The 27,334-nt window shown below is 48.4% G+C and overlaps 1 protein-coding gene across 1 annotated transcript; it reads right to left on the bottom strand.

The window, feature by feature from the left end:
- Positions 1 to 1,552: 1,552 nt before the first annotated feature.
- On the bottom strand, positions 1,553 to 27,334 carry LOC122922831 (ATP synthase mitochondrial F1 complex assembly factor 1-like). The gene is made up of 9 exons (XM_044273583.1): positions 26,980 to 27,334; positions 25,551 to 25,644; positions 25,411 to 25,452; positions 25,137 to 25,199; positions 24,965 to 25,015; positions 4,050 to 4,097; positions 3,837 to 3,932; positions 2,442 to 2,549; positions 1,553 to 2,056 (listed from the first exon to the last, which is right to left on the bottom strand). The coding sequence occupies exons 1-9, from the start codon at positions 27,192 to 27,194 to the stop codon at positions 1,904 to 1,906; spliced, it is 870 nt and encodes a 289-aa protein (XP_044129518.1). The 5' UTR covers positions 27,195 to 27,334; the 3' UTR covers positions 1,553 to 1,903.

Genomic DNA, 27,334 nt, shown 5'->3' with positions numbered 1-27,334 from the left:
CATACAGCATCTTAGAGTCAGGGATAGGTTCCAGACAGGGTCGTCCTTTCAAGGACGACTGCCCTGTGGTCAGGCTGCTACCATACTCTTAGTTTCAGGGTTACCGGATAGATAGTTATAGGGATTTCCTTAGGGACCCTGCACACATGTGTTTGACTGTCAGCTGGTTGTTATCTCCCCTGTGATTCATCCGACTATCCATACAGGACGAACAACTACTACAATATCGTGTGATGAAGCACCCGACGACCTTCCCTTGGTACCGGTAGGACACACTGGTTACCCACTCAGTGCCGCCGTGCACTTTAAATATTTATCTTTATTATACTGGAATGACCATGGGCCACTGCCATTAGTGGTTTGATACCGTGTTCATCCCAATATATATTTTTCGCACATATTATTTAGGATTTATTAGCATAAACTATTAAATGTTATGTTTTAGGATTATTCTTTCAGAGTGTTGTAGGCAGTTATTATAGCTAAATGATAAAGTACATGAAAGATACACTATATTGGTATTCAGGTTAAATTGCTGTGTTAGCACTTTGTGATAAATAAGTGGGTTTAGGTTGCAGTTTGGGCACTCGGTCTCTAAAAGGTTCGCCATCACTGCTCTAGTCTCCCTCTCCTCAGCCCCTAGAGCCTCCCCTCTACCTTTCCTCGGCCTCTAGGCCCCCAGAGCCTCCCCTCTCCCTTTCCCCAGCCTCTAGGGGCTCAGAGCCTCCTCTCTACCTTTCCTCGGCCTCTAGGCCCCCCAGAGCCTCCACTCTCCCTTTGCGGCAGTGTCTTGTCATGCATGGGACAAGTTTATACACCGTGTGCTCATGTTTCTTGAGGTGCCCGGATGAGGACATTCCTGTCACCGCCAGTTCTGTGAGAAGGTCTGGCAGACGTTCTTCTCTGCCTCTTGTATGACGTTCTTTGTTTTGGTTTCACTTTGTCATCTCCTTTCCTTCTGCCAGGTGTCACTTATTTAGACTATTATAGGGTTTTCAGGTGTCACACAATCTTAGGTACGTGGGCATGCAATAGTCTACCATTGAGACCCTTGCATGTGCATAGCAGTCAGGGAGAGCTCTTACCCTGGGTTCACACCTGAGCGTTTTACAGCGCGTTCAAACGCGCTGTAAAACGCTTAAGACATGAAAACCAATGCTTCCCTATGGGAAGGGTTCACACCTGGGCGTTTTACAGCGCGCACGAACGCGCTGTAAAACGCCCGACGCTCAAACAAGTACTTGAGCTTCTTTGGGGCGTTTTGACGCGCGTTTGTGGCCATAGGACACTGCAGTCAATGACACAAACGCGCGTCAAACGCGCGTTTACTATTACAAAAAACGCGCATAAAAACGCGCGACTAAAACGCGCGTTTGAGGAACGCTCAGGTGTGAACCCAGGGTTAGGGTTTTACAGAGCTCGACTATATGCTCCTTAGTTTGGGATCAAGCCAGTCGGTCGTTTATTTATACGTTCCAGCAATCTGCAACTTCATCCGTGACAATTCCTAAGTTAGGGTTAGATAACTTGTACTTCTGTATATTGCTTTTTGTTTTAAACTAATTTTATTTCAATTTGATAGACAGAAAAATTACAAATTGCAGCTTTCTCCATGGTTAACCCACCAGATTTTGTATATTCGATGATCGGTGCTGCCCCTCCTCATGCCACATATGTACCCTGAGGAGTTGTATAATGCTACACCTATATGGGTGGGAGGGTTGTGTAATGCGATTATTACTCACTGAGAGAAGGCTGTGCGCACAAGAACATCACACACACCATGTAATAACCTTACTATCAGCCATGTAATAACCACCATGGTCAGCAGCTCCGAGAAGAGACGCCATCATGGGACAAGTTACATACAAAAAGTGGCGCCCCAAGTGGGCAGTCTGCTCGGCTATAAGTCCACTCTGCTCTGCTCCAGGGCAGACACCACTGCCATGTACTTGAAGTCACTGGGACTGTGGTTGAAGAGCTCCACCAGATGAAACTGATCCCCGGCGTAGAAAAGTTGAACCTGATTGGCCAGACACTGCGTTTCTTGGACATTCTGCAAGAACAAACAACTCCCATCATCTTCTGCCAATGAGAGAATGCAGCAGAGGGCTCCTGAAACAGGATATGTGGGGGTCCCTGTTCAGGATCCAATAGCCTCAGCCTAGGGTTAGTCAGGCATGCTGCCTAGAAATAGAGGGGTTGCCCAGCGGGTGTCAGGGGGCTTTCTGTCAGCCAGTGGAGGGTATATTAGGGGGCATGCTGTCAGCTAGCGAGGGTTGTCAAGGGCGTTGACAGCCACAGGTAGGAGATGGAGGGGTGTTAGGGTTGTTCTTCCCAGCCAGGTGTAGGAGGTGGCAGGGGGTGAGGGGGCATTCTGTCAGCCAGTAGTGGTGGGACGATAGGAGGTGTTCTGTCAGCCAGTAGCGTCGAGTTTTTACCAGGTATTTGGGGTCACGCTCAGCCGTCATTAATACGATTCCTTTGTCGGCTCGAAGCTCGCTGTAGTGATGCAGGATCAGATGACTTGGTGCAGAGTCGCCCTTTGTCTGCAAGACAAACCCCCTAAAAATAAATAGTTTACCTGGGAAAGGGGCATCTGGTCACATGATCAGTCTCTACAAACACGCAGTAGTGCCCATCGTTACATACAGCCCTGATATAATGGCGCCTCCAGATCCTGAAATGCAGAGCGGTGACCCAATATTATGGTGTGCCCTCCCTAGATCCTGAAATACAGAGCGGTGTCCTGATATAATGGTGTGCCCTCCACCCCCCAGATCCTAAAATACAGAGCGGTGTACTGATATAATGGTGCCTCCAGATCCTGAAATACAGAACGGTGACCTGATATAATGGCGCCCCCAGATCATGAAATACAGAGTGGTGACCTGATAAAATGGTGTGCCCTCCCCCCAGATCCTGAAATACAGAGCGGTGTCCTGATATAATGGTGCCCCCCCCCCCCCCCCAGATCCTGAAAACCAGTACGGTGACCCGATATAATGGTATGTCCCCCCCAGACCCTGAAATACAAACCGGTGACCTGATATAATGGTGTGCCCTCCACCCCCCAGATCCTGAAATACAGAGCGGTGTCCTGATATAATGGTGTGCCCCCCCCCAGATCCTGAAATACAGAGCGGTGTCCTGATATAATGGTGTGCCCCCCCCCAGATCCTGAAATAGACTGGTGACCTAAAATAATGGTGTGCCCCCCCCCCCCCCCCCCCAGATCCTGAAATAGAGCGGTGTCCTGATATAATGGTGTGCCCTCCCCTCAGATCCTAAAATACAGAGCGGTGTCCTGATATAATGGTGTGCCCTCCCCTCAGATCCTGAAATACAGAGCGGTGTCCTGATATAATGGTGCCCCCAGATCCTTAAATATAGCGGTGTCCTGATATAATGGTGCCGCCCTCCCCCCAGATCCCGAAAATACAGAACGGTGTCCTGATATAATGGTGTGCCCTTCACCCAGATCCTGAAATACAGAACGGTGACCCGATATAATGGTGTGCCCTCCACCCCCCAGATCCTGAAATACAGAGAGGTGACCCAATATAATGGTGTGCCCCCCCCAGATCCTGAAATACAGAGAGTTGACCTGATATAATGGTGTGCCCCCCCCCCAGATCCTGAAATACAGAGAGTTGACCTGATATAATGGCACCCCCAGATCCTGAAATACAGAGCGGTGACCTGATATAATGGTGTGCCCCCCCACCCCAGATCCTGAAATACAGAGCGGTGACCCGATATAATGGTGTGCCCCCCCCCCCGGATCCTAAAATACAGAGCAGCGGCCCCAATATAATGCCGCACTGTGACCTTACCTGGATGTTTATCAGTGTAGTGAAGTGAAGCTCTGCCCCTGACCACTGTCCGACATAAAACTCGTATCCCTCCTTCCTGGGCAGCGCATAAAGAAACTGCAAGAAAAGTGAATGAATGAGACGCGAGAGATGCGGAAATAACCAAGGCCTCTGCACAAGGACATGCCCCCAATGACACAGCAGCTGCACCCGCAGGATGGCGACTCTACTCACAGAGGGGCAGCACTGAGAACGTCTGCAGATCAGGTCAAAGGCTTCTCCCTGAAAAGAAGACAAAGGAAGACTCAGCGGGGATCATTTATTAAGGAGCCTAATTTATGGTTGAGAAGGGAAAAGGGGGGGGGGGGGGTGCGTCTAGTCAGAAAACAGGCGCCTATTTGGTAGTCCTCGCACCTCCCGGAAATTCTACTCCAGCCTCCTGGGTGACAAATGGAATAAAAAAATAAAAAAGGTTAGTGGGCAATGTTAACCACAAAACAGGCAGTGACTCCACACACTACGCCCCCCCCCCCTCTCACAAAGTGCCCTCCATATACACTATACCCCACCCAGTGCCCTCCATATACACTATACCCCACCCAGTGCCCTCCATATACACTCCACCCCACACACAGTGCCCTCCACATACACTACACTCCACCCCACACACAGTGCCCTCCACATACACTACGCCCCCCCACACAGTGCCCTCCATATACACTATACCCCAGACAGTGCCCCCCCACACACAGTGCACTCCAGATACACTACACTCCACCCAGTGCCCTCCAGATACACTACACCCCACACACAGTGCCCTCCATATACACTATACCCCACCCAGTGCCCTCCATATACACTACGCTCCACCCCACACACAGTTCCCTCCATATACACTATACCCCACCCAGTGCCCCCCCCACACACAGTGCCCTCCACATACACTACACCCCACACACAGTGCCCTCCATATACACTCCACCCCACACACAGTGCACTCCAGATACACTACACTCCACCCAGTGCCCTCCAGATACACTACACCCCACACACAGTGCCCTCCATATACACTATACCCCACCCAGTGCCCTCCATATACACTATACCCCACACAGTGCCCCCCCACACACAGTGCACTCCAGATACACTACACTCCACCCAGTGCCCTCCAGATACACTACACCCCACACACAGTGCCCTCCATATACACTATACCCCACCCAGTGCCCTCCATATACACTACGCTCCACCCCACACACAGTTCCCTCCATATACACTATACCCCACCCAGTGCCCCCCCCACACACAGTGCCCTCCACATACACTACGCCCCCCCACACAGTGCCCTCCATATACACTCCACCCCACACACAGTGCCCTCCACATACACTACGCCCCCCCCCACACAGTGCCCTCCATATACACTATACCCCACCCAGTGCCCCCCACACACAGTGCCCTCCAGATACACTACACTCCACCCAGTGCCCTCCAGATACACTACACCCACACACAGTGCCCTCCATATACACTATACCCCACCCAGTGCCCCCCACCCAGTGCCCTCCATATACACTACGCTCCACCCCACACACAGTTCCCTCCATATACACTATACCCCACCCAGTGCCCCCCCCCACACACAGTGCCCTCCAGATACACTACGCTCCACCCCACACACAGTGCCCTCCAGATACACTACGCTGCACACCACACACAGTGCCCTCCACACACACTATGCCCCACCCAGTGCCCTCCACCCCCCACACACAGTGCACTCCAGATACACCGCTCCTCGCCACACACAGTGCCCTCCAGATACACTATGCTCCACCCCCCACACACAGTGCCCTCCACACACACTATGCCCCACCCCACACACAGTGCCTTCCACATGCACTACGCGCCCCACCCCACACAGTGCCCTCCACCCCCCACACACACTACACTGCACCCCACACACAGTGCCCTCCACATACACTACGCCCCCCCACACAGTGCCCTCCATATACACTCCACCCCACACACAGTGCCCTCCACATACACTCCACCCCACACACAGTGCCCTCCACATACACTACGCCCCCCCCCCCCCACAGTGCCCTCCATATACACTACACTCCACCCAGTGCCCTCCAGATACACTACACCCCACACACAGTGCCCTCCATATACACTATACCCCACCCAGTGCCCCCCACACACAGTGCCCTCCAGATACACTACACTCCACCCAGTGCCCTCCAGATACACTACACCCCACACACAGTGCCCTCCATATACACTATACCCCACCCAGTGCCCCCCCACCCAGTGCCCTCCATATACACTACGCTCCACCCCACACACAGTTCCCTCCATATACACTATACCCCACCCAGTGCCCCCCCCCACACAGTGCCCTCCAGATACACTACGCTCCACCCCACACAGTGCCCTCCAGATACACTACGCTGCACACCACACACAGTGCCCTCCACACACACTATGCCCCACCCAGCGCCCTCCACCCCCCACACACAGTGCACTCCAGATACACCGCTCCTCGCCACACACAGTGCCCTCCAGATACACTATGCTCCACCCCCCACACAGTGCCCTCCACACACACTACGCCCCACCCCACACACAGTGCCTTCCACATGCACTACGCGCCCCACCCCACACAGTGCCCTCCACCCCCCCCACACACTACACTGCACCCCACACACAGTGCCCTCCACACACACTACGCCCCACCCCACACACAGTGCCTTCCACATGCACTACGAGCCCCACCCCACACAGTGCCCTCCACCCCCCACACACACTACACTGCACCCCACACACAGTGCCCTCCACACACCACCCCACACACAGTGCCTTCCACATGCACTACGCGCCCCACCCCACACAGTGCCCTCCACCCCCCACACACACTACACTGCACCCCACACACAGTGCCCTCCATACACACTATGCCCCACCCCTGTACAGGGATCTTCATTCTACTGCAGGGGAGCCACCAGACCACTTCTTGGAGTAGTCTCTGTTCAGTAGAGTACTGACCCAAAGGAGGAGTCAAGAGACACTGGCACAGAACACTGAGGGATCTGGCAGAGTTTAGTGTCAGGCTGATTCTGGAGAACAGGCAGAGGTCAGGACGGGCAGCTCAGGATGATTACAGAGAAACAGGCAGAGGTCAGGGCGGGCAGGTCAGATACTTAAGGTTCAAAATCTGTAAACTAGCAGATGTCGGTACATGAGAAGACAAGTTATATGGCACCTTTTGCAGGACACTACAATACTAGAATCTATTGCTCAGGCACCCTCCCACTGGGGAAGGTGCCGTAAAGGCTTTTTTTTTTTAATTGGTCTTTATTAAAGATTGTCAACAGTGAGAGCATGGGTGTGTCTGACACGAGATGCTAAGCTCCACCCTTGAGAACTGTTGTGGAGCTAGCAGGCCATGCAGTGATGTTGGAGACGCCGGGTGCCTGGATGCAGTGAGGACTGGGAGTGAGGGTGACCAGTGTTGCTCAGCTGATTCAAATCACACCCTGAGCAGAGCGTCTGGAAGCAAAGCGGCAGGGAGCCGAATTTACAGGGGGCTGTAGAGGGGGCGGTGAGAGAGATAACGGATTGCGGAGAGCAGGTCAGTGTGGTTGGCTGGCGGTGGAGGCGTGTGCTTAGGCTTTGGAAGGAGGAGGAGAAGCAGCTTTGTCGTTGATGGAGATTAAAGGGGTCCTCCCCATAATTGATTAAGGGAAAAGGGGGTTATGGACTGTGTTCTTTATAATAGCATGAGCCTCCCCCCCCCTCATAAGTATACTAACTTTCTTCCCAAAGGGGTCTCCCCCACAAATGATTGAGAAAAAGGGTTCTATAGACTTTTGTTTGCTATCATTAACCGCAGAAACAAAAGTATTTGATCCCTACAACCCCCACATTGAGGTCCGCTGATTCTGGGAAAGAGTCCATAGAGGAATTAGATCCTCAGTTGAAAGAAACGCTAGATGATTCAGGGGGACAGGAAATGAATGATGAAACAAATGAAATTAATGTTAAAATGGTTAAAAAGACTCTTTATATCGTGATTAGACTTGAAAATGTGATGGGGGAAATTAGTAACCCAGATTGGGACGGTACAAGCAGACGTGAGCTTGATTAGAGAGGATTTAGTAAAGATGAGAGATGGAGAATAGAACATCGGTAGTGGAAGATTTTATACATAAATTGGAGAAGGATGTAGCGTCTCTAAAACAAATCTGAGATGTGTGGGAATACCAGAGGGCACAAAGGGATCCAATTGTGTTGAATTTATGGAGAAATAATTCCTCGAGAACTGTAAGCCTGGAATGCGTTCTAACTTTTTTGCTATAGAGAGAGCCCATAGGGTACCTAGAAAAAGAGAGTACCAGGGGAGTATCCAAGAACAATTCTGGTTAAGTTTCTTCTCTCTAAAGATCGGGATGCTACTTTGCAAGAGTCTAAACTCTGATAAATTTCAGATTGAGGGGACAAGAATAAGACTATTCTAGGATTATTCAGCGGTTACTAACGAGTGCAGGAAAACATATATGGATTGTAAGAGGGTCCCTGGAATCATCGTGGATGGAAGGTATGTGTCACAGAGGTTCCTGGCCTCGGTGAAGTAAGAGCCGGTATTTTATGTGTCAGCAGCAGTTATTGCTAATTGACACCTTGAGATTTAGCATGGCTGTCATAGCTGATCTGGGACGGCTCTTACTGGGAATAGTCAAAGTGCTGGTTGTGTGACTACTCCCCATGTTCCAGGCCAGGTTTTGCCAGGCATAAAAACCAGCCAACACTGCCAGGTTTGGTGGATTTGCCTCCCTCTGACAGTGGAGCTCAGGAGTCTATGTGCTGTGAACTGAGGGCTGTGCTGGGATTTGAGGTTTGAGCCGGGCTTGAGGACTCAGGCCCCTCTCAAGGCGAACAGGCCGCCGATGGACTTGATGAGGCTGAGCTTCTAACAGGGTGTGAATTAACACCCTGGGGAAAAGGTGACTTACTGTTTATGTTTTCGGGCCCCTCTAAAGGTGAACAGGCCGGCTATGGACTTGATGAGCTCAGTGACGTCACTAAAGGTCCTTTTCTCCCAGGTCCTCAAAAAAAAAGAAAGAAGAGAAGCCGGGCTGCGCGAACAAGTGCATGAGGGGAGTTTAATTTTAAAAAAAATGTAACCCCTCCATCCCTAATTTACTAAGCATTCTGTATTATAACATGGTTATAAGGGAAAATAATAGCATTCCTAAGGGAAAATATTAAAATCTACATAACACCTAACCCAAACCCGAACTTCAGTGAAGAAGTCCCGATTTGGGTATCACATTTAGTTTTTTTTCTCACGCGTATGCAAAATGCATTGCACTCGCGTGGAAAAAACGGGAGAACGCAACGCAAATCGCAAACAAAACTCACCCCACTCGCAGGCAAAAATCGCACGATTTTCCCGCGATGCACCCGCATCCTATCCGGCCCTCACACGCGACGCCCGTGTAAAAGAGGCCTAAAGGTTTGCTATTTTTTACTGCATGAGGGGATACATGCCAGCCGTCACCTGCCTGCAAGAAACACATTTGGATAGGGATCCTGTGAGGTGGGTGGAGAAAATATGGATAGAGGGTGGATATCACTGCATATACAGTGGGATGCAAAAGTTTGGGCAACCTTGTTAATCGTCATGATTTTCCTGTATACAGTCTTCTGCTCCTCCTCAAATTCGCACTGAGAAGACAAACGGAGGGTGGTCTGGCTATCACCCTGTGTACTTTCTTGCCCCATTTCCACCTCTTCCAAATACAAAGCGTCCGCCTTAATTGTGAGCAGTGATCGTTTGAGTAGACACAGCAGTGGGATGGTGCCGCTCATAATAGTGTTATCGCCGCTCACCATCTGTGTTGATTCCTCAGTTTCCTAAAACCTCACAGAGGTCAGACATCCATGCCCACTCCTCACTTGTGAAGAGAGGAAGCTGACTGGAAAGGCGACGACCATGTTGCAGCTGCTATTCCACTACTGCCCTCTGCTGCTCACAAAGCCTGGCCAACACGTGAAACATACAGTTCCAGCGCGTGCTTATGTCGCACAACAGCCAGTGAGCTGGCAATTTCAAGCGCTGCTGCAGCGTTGATAGAGCGTCTGAAGCTGTCAATGACTTGTGGAAATATGCACACGCGGCGCACCTTCAGCAGTAGTTCAGGCAAATTGGGGTAGGTTTTGAGAAACCGCTGAACCACTAGGTTGAACACGTGGGCTAGGCATGAGGTGTGTGAGCTTGCGAAGCTCCAAAGCAGCCACCAAATTACAGCCATTATCAGACACAGCCATGCCTGGTTCTAGGTTGAGTGGCGAGAGCCACAGCTCCGTCTGGTCCCTTAGCCCCTGCCGGAGCTCTGCAGTGGTGTGCTGTTTGACGCTTCCCCACTGCAGTGCTACACTGCTTCCAGCTACCGGCTGACTGGTGCTGCAAGATTATAATTCAGAGGTGGAGAAGTGGAGGCTGCAGCCACTAACGTAGAAACCCTGATGGAAGCAGGGCCCGCAATCCTGGCAGTGGGTAGCACCTGTGCCATCCCAGGGTACGACTCGCTCCCGGCCTCCACAACGTTCACCCAGTGTGCCATCAGTGAAATGTAGCATTCCTGGCCAAATGCACTTGCCCATGTGTCAGTGGTTAAGTGGACCTTCCCAGTAACTGCATTGGTCAGGGCACGGGTGATGTTATGGGAGACATGCTGGTGTAAGGCTGGGACTGCACACCGTGAAAAATATTGGTGGCTGGCGACAGACTACCACGGGATAGCCGCCGCCATCAGGCTGTAGAAGGCCTCTGTGTCCACAAGCCTAAATGGCAACATTAGGGCCAGTAATTTGGAAAGTTGCGCATTTAGTGCTATGGCCTGTGGGTTGGTGGCTGGGTATTTTGGCTTTCGTTCAAAGGCCTAGGGTATGGACATCATGGACATCTGCACGCTGCGCTGGGACACAGAAGTGGATGTGGTCGCTGATGGTGCTTGCGAAGGTCCAGGTGCAGGGCGGGAGGCATCTGGGCCTGCTTCTCGGACAGGGGATTGGCCAGCAAGTAACACAGGAGAAGAGGAGGCAGTGGTGTGACCCGCAGACACTGGTTGTGGACCCAGGTGTTTGGCCCACATATTAGGGTGCTTTGATGCCATGTGGGGGATCATGCTGGTGGTGAGGTTGCTAGTGTTCTGGCACATTTTGGTATGGCACAGGTTGCAAATCACAATTCTTTTATTGCCTGCACTTTCCTCAAAAAAGTACCAGGCTGCGGAACACCTACCCCTTGGCAAGGGAATGTGTCGGATAACAGTTGCGGGCCTGTTTGGTGTGGCCCGCCTTCTCCCTTTTGCCACCCCACTGCCTCTTCCAGCCTGTTGCGGTGCTGCGGATCCCTCCCCCTCTGTGCTGCTGTCCTCACTCGGCTTAACCAACTGGAAGCATTATCTGCTGCAGTCCAACCGTCCACCTGGTCGCACTGGTCTGACTTTGAGAGTGGTGTCCTGCGCCGCCCTGCAAACAGACATGAAGCTCGGTATCGTGATGAGTGCGTTTCTTGTGGTCTGGCAGCAGGCAGTTTCACCGCGCCCAGGGCCACGGCCTCTGCGTGCACCATCAGCATCACAGCCACTTCCCCGTCTCTTACTGCTCGCCTTCTGCATATTAAATGGTATATATGCTTGCAAGTATGTCACACGTACAGTAGCACAGGTTTTGTAAGTGTATGCACAAATAACGTACACAGAATGTCACTGATATTTAGGATGCGCACACGTTATACAGGAGATGTAGCGCAGGTAATGTCGCTGTCACCAGCGGCTAAGGTTATACAGGAGAGGTAGCGCAGGTAATGTCGATGTCACCAGCGGCTAACGTTATACAGGAGATGAAGTGCAGGTAATGTCACTGTCACCAGCGGCTAACGTTATACAGGAGATGCAGCGCAGGTAATGTCGCTGTCACCAGCGGCTAACGTTATACAGGAGATGTAGCGCAGGTAATGTCACTGTCACCAGCGGCTAACGTTATACAGGAGATGTAGCGCAGGTAATGTCGCTGTCACCAGCGGCTAACGTTATACAGGAGATGTAGCGCAGGTAATGTCACTGTCACCAGCGGCTAACGTTATACAGGAGATGTAGCGCAGGTAATGTCACTGTCACCAGCGGCTAACGTTATACAGGAGATGTAGCGCAGGTAATGTCACTGTCACCACCGGCTAACGTTATACAGGAGATGTAGCGCAGGTAATGTCGCTGTCACCAGCGGCTAACGTTATACAGGAGATGTAGCGCAGGTAATGTCACTGTCACCAGCGGCTAACGTTATACAGGAGATGTAGCGCAGGTAATGTCACTGTCACCAGCGGCTAACGTTATACAGGAGATGTAGCGCAGGTAATGTCACTGTCACCAGCGGCTAACGTTATACAGGAGATGTAGCGCAGGTAATGTCACTGTCACCAGCGGCTAACGTTATACAGGAGATGTAGCGCAGGTAATGTCACTGTCACCAGCGGCTAACGTTATACAGGAGATGTAGCACAGGTAATGTCACTGTCACCAGCAGCTAACGTTATACAGGAGATGTAGCGCAGGTAATGTCACCAGCGGCTAACGTTATACAGGAGATGTAGCGCATGTAATGTCACTGTCACCAGCGGCTAACGTTATACAGGAGATGTAGCGCAGGTAATGTCACTGTCACCAGCGGCTAACGTTATACAGGAGATGTAGCGCAGGTAATGTCGATGTCACCAGCGGCTAACGTTATACAGGAGATGTAGCGCAGGTAATGTCGCTGTCACCAGCGGCTAACGTTATACAGGAAATGTAGCGCAGGTAATGTCACTGTCACCAGCGGCTAACGTTATACAGGAGATGTAGCGCAGGTAATGTCGCTGTCACCAGCGGCTAACGTTATACAGGAGATGTAGCGCAGGTAATGTCGCTGTCACCAGCGGCTAACGTTATACAGGAGATGTAGCGCAGGTAATGTCACTGTCACCAGCGGCTAACGTTATACAGGAGATGTAGCGCAGGTAATGTCACTGTCACCAGCGGCTAACGTTATACAGGAGATGTAGCACAGGTAATGTCACTGTCACCAGCGGCTAACGTTATACAGGAGATGTAGCGCAGGTAATGTCACTGTCACCAGCAGCTAACGTTATACAGGAGATGTAGCGCAGGTAATGTCACTGTCACCAGCGGCTAACGTTATACAGGAGATGTAGCGCAGGTAATGTCACTGTCACCAGCGGCTAACATTATACAGGAGATGTAGCGCAGGTAATGTCACTGTCACCAGCGGCTAACGTTATACAGGAGATGTAGCGCAGGTAATGTCACTGTCACCAGCGGCTAACGTTATACAGGAGATGTAGCGCAGGTAATGTCGCTGTCACCAGCGGCTAACGTTATACAGGAGATGTAGCGCATGTAATATCACTGTCACCAGCGGCTAACGTTATACAGGAGATGTAGCGCAGGTAATGTCACTGTCACCAGCGGCTAACGTTATACAGGAGATGTAGCGCATGTAATGTCACTGTCACCAGCGGCTAACGTTATACAGGAGATGTAGCGCAGGTAATGTCACTGTCACCAGCGGCTAACGTTATACAGGAGATGTAGCGCAGGTAATGTCGCTGTCTGCAGCGGCCAAGGAATTGCAAGCTATTCAGTGCAGGCTGCGCTAAAAATGTTTATTGCTACCAGACACAACCATAGTCCTTAAAAGGACTTTTGGGTCTATAACAAGTATAAAAACTAAAATATTCCTTACTACAATGAATCATAAATCAGAGAGAGGGAATACCCGCACTGGTGAGATAATAGGAATGGTCAGTAAAAAAAAGTGTCAATAAAAGATGTCAGTCAGTCCGTTTTGTGGTGCTCATAAATGGTCAATAGTTGTTTTCTTTATTTACCTGTCCGGACAGGGGGCAGTAGGTGGAAAGATCTTCTTTCCTCCTCTGCTTGGCTGCAGTGCAGGTCCGGGGTGCAAATTACTTCTTGCTCTAACCTTCAAGCGTGGAGTCGCTCCGGCCGGCAGCAGACGCTTGTGCGAGGGAGCTACAGCTCTTGTGCTAGGTAACTTCAGCTAGTGACGTCACAGCCCTTGCTACTGATGCTGTAGAGCAGGGGTGCACAACCTGCGGCCCGGGGGCCACATGCGGCCCTTGATACTATTCTGTGCGGCCCCCAACCATCTGGTAACAGACATGTATGCCTATGTCTTGTGGCTGCTCACATGTATTTTTCATGTATTTCTTCCATTAGATGGGAGTCCTGGAAGTGTAACTAGACATTAATGATATATAAAGTGTGTTCAATATGCCATAAGTACAATATTTCAGTTGTTAATGCACCTTAAAATTTTTATTTCGTCCCTCGTCATTGGTTCAGTCTGGCAATGTGGCCCCCAACCAGGAAACGTTGTGCACCCCTGCTGTAGAGGGACAAAGAGTCTCCAATGCGTTTCTGAGCCTAGCGGGATCCTTCGTCCGGGATAGTGTCTCCTCACTAACTTTAGGTATTTATAGGCATCCGGTTTCTACGGCAACGCCTGTTTGTTAGGTCAATCTACTTTGTGTGATCTTTTGGATTTTAACCCCTGCATGTCAGGTTCCTAATGAAGGGGATGAAGTTATTTCAATTAAGCTTAATGAGCATACTGGTATGCAGTTTGTCAAGCACGCTTGGTCAACCTTTTTCATGTATTCATTTGGAAATATTATGTGCCTCATTGCTGCTTTTTCATATATTAATCCTGAAAAGCAAAGAGTTACATTTCCTGGTTTAGACCATTTGGTGCAAGGCTATGGAGTCTGAAGATCCATTTGTTCGATAGTCGCCCCCCTTTTGTTCATGACCACTTTCTCTAGCCCTTCAAAACAGGATCCTGGAAATTTTCCTGCGTGATGTTGTAAGTAGTGGCGTGACAGTGGGTGGCCGTCAAATTTTTTATTTATATTTTGGATGTGTTCCTTAATTCTGGTTTTCAGCCCCCGCTTTGTCCTTCCTACATACATTTTTTGGCAGGGGCAGATAATGCGGTATATGACTCCCTTTGTGTTTCATGTAATATGCCGATTGATTTTATACGTGCAGTGGTTCGCCTTTATTTCCAATACTGGGTTTTTGGTATGCTGTCCGTTTTGTTGACAATTTACACACATTTTACATGGGAAGAAGCCTTTCTTGAAGACATCCTTAATGATTGTCTTATTATTAGGTTTTACTGTAGGGGCTATGAGGTTTGATAAATTAGGGGCCCGCTTGAATATAAAGGTGGGGTATGTGGGAATTTGGTCACCAATCGTTTTATCCTGCTTTAGGATATCCCAATGTTTCTTTATATTCCCTTTAAAGGTAGGGGAACCCTCACTGTATCTATAATGGTGTCAGAGTTCCCCATGTCAGCTGCCCTGTTTGTACATGCTACTTTCTGTCTATTAGGAGTGTGATATCCTCCGATATCCTTTCTCGGTAAATCTTTGGTTTAGCAGATCCGTTTCTTCATTAAAATGTGTTACGTGGGTGCAGTTTCTGCGGGCTCTGATGTACTGGCTCCGCGGAATGTTTGTCAGCCATGTTGATAGGTGGCAACTGTCCAGAGGGATGAAACTGCTGGAGTTTATGGAATTTTTTTGTCTGCATCTGTCCATTTCTATAAATATGGTTAGATCCAGGAAATTCATTTGTTGTTTATCCCAACCAATGTTTCCCCTCCTTTCCATGTAAAAACAATGTCATCAATAAAACGCTTCCAGAGGGCCAGACTCGCACCGATCCCTAGCCGCGGGTGTATGATTAGCTCCTCCCACAGGCCCATATAGAGGTTAGCGAAGCTCGTTGCGAATCTGGTCCCCATCGTGGTCCCCCCCCGTCTGTAGGAAAAAGTCATTTCTGTATTTAAAATAGTTGTCAGAATTAAAGTGATACAAACAAGATTTTTTTCTTCCGACATCTTTGTATCTTTCCTTATAAAATGTTCCGTAGCGTATCTCCCTTTTTTGTTTTCGATGATGGTATAGAGGGAGGTTACGTCCGAGGTTCCCAGTATATATCCGTCCTGCCATTCTACCTCCTTCAGTATTGATAAAACGTGTTTAGTATCCCCAGTGTATGCTGGCAAGTCTTGTACATGTTTCTGTAAGACCGTCTATTGCTGAAATTATAGGTCCCCCTGGAGGATTGGTTTTGTTTTTATGGACCTTTGGTAAGTAATAAAACAGGTATTTTAGGGTTTTGGTTGTCCATGTATGAAGCTTCTTCTGTTGAAAGGATCCCCATCCCTTTCCCTTTTTTGACCAAGCTATTGAGTTTCTTTTTGTTCAGTGTAGTAGGGTTGGCGGGGAGTTTCCTGTATGTTTTATGATCCATGAGAAGCCGTCAGGATTCTGTGGGATATGCTTCCTTATCTAGGATCACAATCCCCCCTCCCTTCTCCGCTGGTCTGAGAACAATATTGTTGTTATCCTGCAAATTTTTTATTGCCATTTTCTTGAAGTTAGATTTTCGCTTCAGTCCGGTATGGAGAGAGGTGACATCTTCTTGTTTTGGTGTCTTGGTGGTTTCCCTTGTTCTATTAGTAGGGTCACTAGTCTCAATGTTGGGGCAATTTTCTTTTAATTTAGTGGCTAGTTGTTCAGGTTTATTTACCCTGTGCTTTTTCATAAAGTATTTCTTGCAGCCTACCATATTTTTTGCCCCATAGGACGTACTCTTTCCCCCCCCCCCCCTCTAAAATGGGGGGGAAATGCCCCTGCGTCTTATGGGGCGATTGCTGACATTTTTCACATCGCAGGCTGCGATGTATGAGCGAGCTGGGGGCCGGCAATAGCAGCGGGGCGGTCACTGCACTCCGGCCCCCCCGCGCCAGTGCTGCAATATACAAATATAAAAGGTCTCATTCAATCAAAAGTGATTAAACATGCCCCCCCCCCCCCACTTTTAATATTACCGTACACCCTAACAGCTTCTGTAAAATGCAGGCAGGCAGGGCGGGCGGCAGCGTAACTCCCTGATGTCACGTGCCTGCGCCGCCTACTTTATGAATGAAGCAGGCAGTGCAGGCACATGACGTCAGTGAGTGACGCGCCGGCCACCCAGCCTGCCTTGTACAGAAGCTGTTAGGGTGTACGGTAATATTAGGAGTGAGGGGGATGTTTAATCACTTTCAATTGAATGAGACATTTTATATCTGTATACTGCAGCACTGGAGCGGGGGATGGGGGGAATCTGTGTATGGCACTGTTATGTAACAGTGCGTCCTCCACGGATCCCCCCCTATGTAACAGTGCGTCCTCCACGGATCCCCCCCTATGTAACAGTGCGTCCTCCACGGATCCCCCCCTATGTAACAGTGCGTCCTCCACGGATCCCCCCCTATGTAACAGTGCGTCCTCCACGGATCCCCCCCCTATGTAACAGTGCGTCCTCCACGGATCCCCCCCTATGTAACAGTGCGTCCTCCACGGATCCCCCCCCTATGTAACAGTGCGTCCTCCACGGATCCCCCCCTATGTAACAGTGCGTCCTCCACGGATCCCCCCCTATGTAACAGTGCGTCCTCCACAGATCCCCCCCTATGTAACAGTGCGTCCTCCACAGATCCCCCCCTATGTAACAGTGCGTCCTCCACAGATCCCCCCCTATGTAACAGTGCGTCCTCCACAGATCCCCCCCTATGTAACAGTGCGTCCTCCACAGATCCCCCCTATGTAACAGTGCGTCCTCCACAGATCCCCCCCTATGTAACAGTGCGTCCTCCACAGATCCCCCCCTATGTAACAGTGCGTCCTCCACAGATCCCCCCCTATGTAACAGTGCGTCCTCCACAGATCCCCCCCTATGTAACAGTGCGTCCTCCACAGATCCCCCCCTATGTAACAGTGCGTCCTCCACAGATCCCCCCCTATGTAACAGTGCGTCCTCCACAGATCCCCCCCTATGTAACAGTGCGTCCTCCACAGATCCCCCCCTATGTAACAGTGCGTCCTCCACAGATCCCCCCCTATGTAACAGTGCGTCCTCCACAGATCCCCCCCTATGTAACAGTGCGTCCTCCACAGATCCCCCCCTATGTAACAGTGCGTCCTCCACAGATCCCCCCCTATGTAACAGTGCGTCCTCCACAGATCCCCCCCTATGTAACAGTGCGTCCTCCACAGATCCCCCCCTATGTAACAGTGCGTCCTCCACAGATCCCCCCCTATGTAACAGTGCGTCCTCCACAGATCCCCCCCTATGTAACAGTGCGTCCTCCACAGATCCCCCCCTATGTAACAGTGCGTCCTCCACAGATCCCCCCCTATGTAACAGTGCGTCCTCCACAGATCCCCCCCTATGTAACAGTGCGTCCTCCACAGATCCCCCCCTATGTAACAGTGCGTCCTCCACAGATCCCCCCCTATGTAACAGTGCGTCCTCCACAGATCCCCCCCTATGTAACAGTGCGTCCTCCACAGATCCCCCCCTATGTAACAGTGCGTCCTCCACAGATCCCCCCCTATGTAACAGTGCGTCCTCCACAGATCCCCCCCTATGTAACAGTGCGTCCTCCACAGATCCCCCCCTATGTAACAGTGCGTCCTCCACAGATCCCCCCCTATGTAACAGTGCGTCCTCCACAGATCCCCCCCTATGTAACAGTGCGTCCTCCACAGATCCCCCCTGTAACAGTGCGTCCTCCACAGATCCCCCCTGTAACAGTGCGTCATCCACAGATCCCCCCTGTAACAGTGCGTCATCCACAGATCCCCCCTGTAACAGTGCGTCATCCACAGATCCCCCCTGTAACAGTGCGTCATCCACAGATCCCCCCTGTAACAGTGCGTCATCCACAGATCCCCCCTGTAACAGTGTCCTTCACAGATCCCCCATAATAGTACCAGCCACAGATCCCTTTATGTTTCTTTGGAGTTCTTCTTACTGCCGCACTGTAACGAGTCTGTTGGGCGATATCGCTATTGGTAGTACTAGTCATGTGTTTTTATGGTGAATAGAATCTCCCATAGATTCCTCCTCCGTTGCTTGTTCTAACATGTCACACCTTTTTTTGTTATTAGTACAGAGCCATTTTTTCTGGGATTATATATAGTATTTTTCTGTATTTGTATTTCTGGTAATAATGGGATATGGCGAGTATCGTCTCTTAGTACCCTTCCATTATCCCTTCGTTTACACTTTCCTCAGATACAGAGATGTTATCTAAGGTGCAGTTAGTCTGGGTCTGACACTGGGAGTCTGATTTGAGTTGCCCGATCCCAGCATTGGGGGTCTGAGATTTAGGAATCTTATTTTAGGTCAGATGAGGATTGGGTATCTGATTTAGAAGTCTGATCTGAGGTCTGATGAAAAATATTTTTTTTCCTTTTTCTCTGCTAATGAAAAATAAGATTTTTTTTTTTTATCAGACCTCAGATCAGATGAAAAATCTTTTTTTTCTCTAATTTTTTTTTGTTAAAACCTAGGTGCATCTTGTAGGGCGAAAAATACGGTGACTCGAGAGTAAATGTATAGCTTGTGGCTCCTTGTAGTCACACTTTGTGTCTGTGAGGTTGGCCACCCCTGCCATAGTGTACTCATTGTGGAGGCTGATGATTGTATGGCGTGGATGTAATTCAAATGCTGAAAAGCCAGCAATAGATGAATATAAACGGTGTGCTGCGTGGTTATAAAACTCTAATGCAGCGACACCAGCGCTCCCGTCTTATCCTATCCACACTCCTACCTGTGTTAGTTCAGAGGGGGATGTGTGGCCGCTGCTGGGTATTGATGAGAGGTCTGCTGTTCTGACCCAGGATGATGTGCTTACAAGTAGGGAAACTCTGAATCATAAAGCAGAGACCCTAACCCTAAAATATTCCTATTTCACTCCCTAAACTCTCTCCCTTTTGTTCTCCAGCTCTTCCTCACATAAAACTTAGCCGAACACGCGTCATCGGGTGCTATATAGAACCCGATGATGCGTTCCGGCCAGCCAATCACTGTAGTGCCAGTAACCAACATAGCTACGGCATTACAGTGAGGGCAGTACTTACCTGCACGTTTATTGGCTGTGTGGCAGCCAACAAACGTGGCAGGGAGGATACTGGAGCATTGCGCTCGAGCGCACACGGTATTCAGCCGAACACAGTGATGTACCGAGTATCGAGATGCTCGAGTTAAATTTGTGTTCGGCCGAGCATGCTCGCCCAACACTAAAGGGAACCCATATTTGGAAGAGATTACCATTATCAACAATGGGTTGAATTAATTTGATAAAGATGGTTTTTCTCCCTAAGGTATTGTTAATGTTGCCAAATGCTCCAGTTTGGTTGCCAAATAATGCTTTTAGGAGGAAAGATAGGTTAATGGGAGCGTTTATCTGGAAAGGAGGAACATCTAGGTAAAAAAATAATAATAATACTTCAGTTACCCGTTAAAGATTGAACGGGTTGCCTCTTCCGAATTGGTATCTATATTTTTGGGTGGCATAATTTGGACGAATGAAGGAGAGAGTCCATCGTTGAGATGGAATTTAGTGAAAACGGGATTTAAGATTAAGCAGTTTAGATTAATGGAGGTTTTAGAATCAGGTACAGCTGCAAGAAAAAGTATGTGAACCCTTTGGAATGATCTGGATTTCTGCACAAATTGGTCATAAAATGTGATCTGATCTTCATCTAAGTCACAACAATAGACAATCACCGTCTGCTTAACCTAATAACACACAAAGAGTTAAATGTTACCATGTTTTTATTGAACACACCATGTAACCATTCACAGGGCAGGTGGAAAAAGTATGTGAACTCCTAGACTATTGACATCTCCAAGAGCTAATTGGAGTGAGGTGTCGGCCAATTGGAGTCCAGTCAATGAGATGAGATTGGAGGTGTTGGTTACAGCTGCCCTGCCCTATAATAAACACACACCAGTTCTGGGTTTGCTTTTCACAAGAAGCATTGCCTGATGTGAATGATGCCTCGCACAAAGAGCTCTCAGAAGACCTACGATTAAGAATTGTTGACTTGCATAAAGCTGGAAAGGGTTATAAATGTATCTCCAAAAGCCTTGCTGTTCATCAGTCCACGGTAAGACAAATTGTCTATAAATGGAGAAGGTTCAGCACTGCTGCTACTCTCCCTAAGGAGTGTCCGTGCAGTAAAGATGACTGTAAGAGCACAGCGCAGACTGCTCAATGAGGTGAAGAAGAGTCCTAGAGTGTCAGCTAAAGACTTACAGAAGTCTCTGGCATATGCTGACATCCCTGTTAGCGAATCTACGATACGTAAAACACTAAACAAGAATGGATTTCATGGGAGGACACCACAGAGGAAGCCACTGCTGTCCAAAAAACATTGCTGCACGTCTACAGTTTGCACAAGAACCTGGATGTTCCACAGCAGCACTGGCAAAATATTCTGTGGACAGATGAGACCAAAGTGGAGTTGTTTGGAAGAAACACACAACACTATGTGTGGAGAAAAAGAGGCACAGCACACCAACCTCAAAACCTCATCCCAACTGTGAGGTATGGTGGCGGGGGCATCATGGTTTGGGGCTGCTTTGCTGCGTCAGGGCCTGGACGGATTACCATCATCGAAGGAGAAATGAATTCCCAAGTTTATCAAGACATTTTGCAGGAGAACTTAAGGCCATCTGTCCACCATCTGAAGCTCAACAGAAGATGGGTGCTGCAACAGGACAACGACCCAAAGCATAGAAGTAAATCAACAACAGAATGGCCTAAACAGAAGAAAATCTGCCTTCTGGAGCGGCCCAGTCAGAGTCCTGACCTCAACCCGATGGAGATGCTGTGGCAGGACCTCAAGAAAGCGATTCCCACCAGACATCCCAAGAATATCGCTGAACTGAGACAGTTCTGTAAAGAGGAATGGTGAAGAATTACTCCTGACCGTTGTGCACGTCTGATCTGCAACTACAGGGAACGTTTGGTGGAAGTTATTGCTGCCAAAGGAGGTTCAACCAGTTATTACATCCAAGGGTTCACATACTTTCTCCACCTGCACTGTGAATGGTTACATGGTGTGTCCAATAAAAACATGGTGACATTTAACTCTTTGTGTGTTATTAGTTAAGCCGACTGTGATTGTCTATTGTTGTGACTGAGATGAAGATCAGATCACATTTTATGACCAATTTGTGCAGAAATCCATATCATTCCAAAGGGTTCACTTACTTTTTCTTGCAACTGTATATTGGGGAACACAAGCACTTCTAATCAAATGTTACATTTAATAGATCACACTTTGAGAGGAATAAAAAAAAAAAAAAAAAATGGGTATAAAGGGTTATTTAAAATGGAGCAGGCTCCTCCCAGTTGAGCCAAAAATCTGAAGATACCGGGAGAACGGAGAGGCGCCCAGGGATAATAGTAAGTGCAGGGAGATCCCTGGGGCCTCTTTAAATCTATTACAAATAAGGGATGCAATTAGGTCATCAGCTGATTCAGAGATATATAAAAAAAAAGCCTCCTCGGAAAATATTAATCAATTTCTCAGGGATGGAAAGGTTAAAAGGAATATTTCAAGGAGATAAAATATTAACCCTGTAGTGACCACGCACTTTCTTTTTTATTGCATTCCAAGAGCTATAACTTTTTTATTTTTTCATCAATGTACTTGTATGAGGTCTTATTTTTTGCAGGACAAGTTCTAGTTTTTAATGCCCCATTTTGGGTACCTGTAATGATTGATTAAAGCCAGCTGTTTAGCTAAAACCCCCTATGTTTACGTCAGTAAAAAGGCGTATTAGTGGTCACTGGTCACTAAGGGGTTAATGAAGCAATCACAAATAAAGATTAAAATATTTGTTAAAGAGAAATGGAAAAAAAGATATTGTAGGTTTGTCAGATGAGAAATGGGAAGATGCTTTGAGTACTAGGCCTCTGGTCTCACTGAGTGCCCCACACGTGGTCTCCATCGTACACCCCTAATATTAAAACAATAGGTTTAAAGGGAACCTGTCACCGGACTTTGGGTATAGAGCTGAGGACATGGGTTGCTAGATGGCCGCTAGCACATCCGCAATACCCCGTCCCCATAGCTCTGTGTGCTTTTATTGTGTAAACAGAATGATTTGATACATATGCAAATTACCCTGAGATGAGTCAGAGCTTGAAAATATGACTCTTCTCTGGTCACACAAGTATGATATGACTCTTATGTTAATTTGCATATGTATCAAATAGTTTTTTTACACAATAAAAGCACACAGAGCTATGGGGACGGGGTATTGCGGATGTGCTAGCGGCCATCTAGCAACCCATGTCCTCAGCTCTATACACTAAATCCCGGTGACAGGTTCCCTTTAAGAGCCACAGATGAATGTCCGAGATGTTGTGAAGCAGGTCTAGTGCATGTCATCTGGAGATGCCCCAAACAGTTTAGGGACTGGTTTGAAATAGCAGCTATTATTGATAAAGCTCTGGGAGAACAGACATGAGGGTCCTGCAGCTTGTATATTGGGGGGTACAATTCATTTCAGCTAGCGGAAGGCTGTGAAACAAGTACTTTTTAAGCTGCTGTTCCAGGCAAGATTGTTTATTCTGAAAAAATGGATTGAAAATAATATATATCTGATAAAAATGATAATCTGATAACAGGTGGATGAAGGATTGTACCATACAAATATGGAATCAGTGGCTCAATAACATAAGTGGGGTCTTTGTACCTCCTCCCTCTCTCTCCATGGGCTATGGGTTGGAAAAATATCTAATATACTGTGGAGATGTTTTTATGTTGTATTTGAAAATGAATAAATTAGGCTACTTTCACACTCACGTTTGGGGCGGATCCGTCATGGATCTGCACAAACGCATCCGTTCAGATAATACAACCGCATGCATCCGTTCAGAACAGATCCGTTTCTATTATCTGTAACAGCCAAAACGGATCGGTCTTGAACACCATTGTCTGTGCCATATTGTGTCATAGAAAACGGATCCGTTCAGATAATACAACCGCATGCATCCGTTCAGAACAGATCCGTTTCTATTATCTGTAACAGCCAAAACGGATCGGTCTTGAACACCATTGTCTGTGCCAGATTGTGTCATAGAAAACGGATCCGTCCCCATTGACTTACATTGTGTGCCAGGAAGGATCCGTTTGGCTCAGTTTCGTCAGACGGACACCAAAACACTGCAGGCCGCCTCCAGAGCGGAATGGAGACGGAACATTTTCCATTCAGAATGCATTAGGGCAAAACTGATCCGTTTTGGCCCGCTGAGCCCTGAACGGATCTCACAAACTGAAACCAAAACGCCAGTGTGAGAGGAGACTAAATAAAAAAAAAGAAAGATTGTCAACAGTTTTTGTCCTGCAGGGTTAAAGGCTATGGGCACTTTCAGTATCAAATTTTTGGGTGATTGCATTTTACTTATTTTGGACTAAAAATATGTTTTTAAGTTAGTCTTTATTAAACATATTGAGCTGCTCTGTCAAAGGGTTAACTGTTTTTCTAGCCGACTGGTACTTTCACTAATAACCCTTCTCATAAACACTTATTTACCACAGTCTTAACAGTGTTTATAAGGTCAGAGACAAGGAGCCATCAGCTGAGCTGCCTGACGGAACAGAGTGAAACCACAGATCCTGCAGAGAAACTCAAGGCTGTGAAGGGAAAAGGGCTCAACATTTTTAATAAAGACTAATTAAAAAAATTATTTCTAGCTCAAAAATCAATGCAATGAAAAAAGAAAAAGTCCCCAGAGATGTACATAGCTTTTAAGGTTGCTGCTCCAATGGCTGCATTTGTAGCCCTTACCTCCGATCTCGTGACAACTCACAAACACTCATTCAAGCCAAGCTGTTCCATCATCAGTGTCATAAGAATTTAGCCCTTGGCTGAAACACCTTATGCTGTGCTCACACTGGCATCAAGAAGTAGCTGCTGCCTGTGGTGTGGATGGAGCAGAGCTACTCCGGTGATTGGGCCCACAAGACAGGTCCAGAGGGTTGCCGACCAGTCCAACCCACCGGAACCGCTGTACCACTGAAGGGAGTGAAGAGGTGCTGGGCACACCCATTATGCTCCACCCCCCATAGATTGTTAGGAATGGTACAGGCGGCTCCGCTCATACATTATATCTGATGTCCTGCCACTCACCGGTATAACTGCAAACACGGTATCTTGCTTGGCAAAGTACTGCGTCCATATCTAGAAGAACATGAAGCAGACAACAGGTTAGACGCCTCCTGACAGAGGGGCGGGGGCGCGCAGAGGCCATCCCCACAGTGCGCAGCCGGGTTAGGGTTGCGCAGCCCTTCACATCACGCACCTGGGCAATGTCTTCAGCGCTCTTGTCCTTCACCATCTCCATGTTCAGCAGAGAGTTCAAGGTCTGAAGAGAAAATCGAGCGTCCACATTTACCACACCGTCACTACATAAGGCCGAGTTCACACTTCAGGGAGCGGTGCCTCCATTACACCTCATCTCTCGGCCGCTTCACTGCTGCCAGTAACTGAAGTGTGAACTCTGCCTAAAGGGATAAATGGTTTCTGCAGGCGCGGCGCCCCCTCTGGGACTGGGGGGCAGTACGTTCAGGCCTCACCTTGTTCTTTGGGGGACCTTCCTTCACTGAACCCCAATTCACCTGGAAGAGAATGAAAATCAGGACAGAGCCGGCACTTCCACAAGCTGATGCCCCTCATGGACTGGATTGTGGGGTGCTGTATGCCCCCCATTACTTACCTCAGCCCCTGCCGGCCGATCACTGGATCCCAGCGGCTGTTTTCTCACCTCCTTCCTCTTTTCCATCCGAGCGTCAAACGCTCCAGGGTCCGACCTGCAGGGGAAACGTGAGACGTGAAGGCCCAGGCCGCCCACAGGGGACCAGTGAAACCTCAGCCGCGTTAGCCCCCCCTATATCAAAATTTTTGAACAAAACATATGCAGTTGGTTAGATCTTTGTTAGATCAATTGTTGTTTGCGTTAGATCTCATACAGAAGTAGAGATATTAACAGTTATTTGCAGGGGGGGCTAACCCGTCATCAGCCCCCCCTTATCAAAAAATTGACCAAACAATTAGCTATTTTGGAAGATATTTGTTAGATCAGGTATGATCAACTAGTTGTTTTGTTAGATCTCACATAATTGCAGACTTAAGTGATTAATGAGGGGGGGCTAGCCCCCCCCCGCCCCCCGCCCCCCACATGCAATTTTCAGGTAAAATTTGATGCAGAGTAATAGGCCTTCGTTAGATCCGGTAAGATCAAGTGGTTTCAACGTTAGATCTCATTTAATTACAGAGATATTTCACATAAAAATACAGATATTAGGTAGTATTAAATAGGGGGGCTAGCCCCCCCACATGCAATTTTCTGGTAAAATTTGATTCAGGCTAATAGGCCTTCGTTAGATCCGGCAAGATCAAGTGGTTTTAATGTTAGATCTCATATAATTACAGAGATATTATGGATATTAGGAATTACATAAGGGGGAGCTAGCCCCCCTATTTAATACTACCTAATATCTGTGTTTTCATTTGAAAAATCTCTGCAATTATGAGATCTAACGTTGAAACCACTTGATCTTACCGGATCTAATGCAGATCTATTAGTCTGAATCTAATTTTACCAGAAAATTGCATGTGGAGGGGCTAGCCCCCACCCTTATGTAATACCAAATATCCGTAATATCTCTGTAATTAAATGAGATCTAACGTTGACACCACTTGATCTTACCGGATCTAACGAAGGCCTATTAGTCTGCATCAAATTTTACCAGAAAATTGCATGTGGGGGGGGCTAGCCCCCCCTCATTAATCACTTAATAAGTCTGTAATTATGTGAGATCTAACAAAACAACTAGTTGATCATACCTGATCTAACAAATATCTTCCAAAATAGCTAATTTGGTCAATTTTTTGATAAGGGGGGGCTGATGACGGGTTAGCCCCCCCTGCAAATAACTGTTAATATCTCTACTTCTGTGTGAGATCTAACGCAAACAACAATTGATCTAACAAAGATCTAACCAACTGCATATGTTTTGTTCAAAACATTTGATATGGGGGGGCTAACACGGCTGAGGTCCAGTGAACCCCAATACCCCATTCATATGCGGGAGCAGCCGGAGAATCCAGCCTGCTGTGCCGCAAGCCACCACTAGGGGTCGCACCGGCGCAGTTCTTCAATCTTCTCCTTGTACTTTCCATAGAACGGATTCTCCTCCATTTCCCGCTCCTTCCTAACCGAGAACGTGCGGAGCTGAGAGGACACAAGTCCTAGGGCCACAGGGCCAGCCACCCGGCTACGCACCGCCAGCAGACCTCGGTATCCCAGCCTCATCTGCACCACAGCTGCCGCCATCACCCCGTCACCTTCCGGACACATCCGGGTACACTCGTTATCTGGCCTGTGGCGCTTCCGACTCACATGACCTAAGAATGTCACGTGATAACGTGACGTCAGTAAGTCCTTCCCGAGAACGGAGTTTAGTCTTTACCTATAAATACAGTCCTCAGAAAATACTC

Source organism: Bufo gargarizans, unplaced genomic scaffold (genome assembly GCF_014858855.1).
Source record: "Bufo gargarizans isolate SCDJY-AF-19 unplaced genomic scaffold, ASM1485885v1 fragScaff_scaffold_773_pilon, whole genome shotgun sequence".
NCBI lineage: Eukaryota > Metazoa > Chordata > Amphibia > Anura > Bufonidae > Bufo > Bufo gargarizans.
Note: the sequence above shows the minus strand (reverse complement) of the source record. Positions and strands in the feature narration are given on the sequence as shown.

Bases quoted from the DNA above. Each gene is read 5' to 3' on its own strand.
- LOC122922831 (XM_044273583.1), bottom strand. From the start codon at position 27,194: ATGTGTCCGGAAGGTGACGGGGTGATGGCGGCAGCTGTGGTGCAGATG. The intron at 3,933-4,049 runs GTGAGTAGAGTC...CTTTTCTTGCAG, and splicing joins GTTCTCAGTGCTGCCCCTCT to TTTCTTTATGCGCTGCCCAG. The intron at 2,057-2,441 runs GTAAAAACTCGA...TTGTTCTTGCAG, and splicing joins AGCGTGACCCCAAATACCTG to AATGTCCAAGAAACGCAGTG.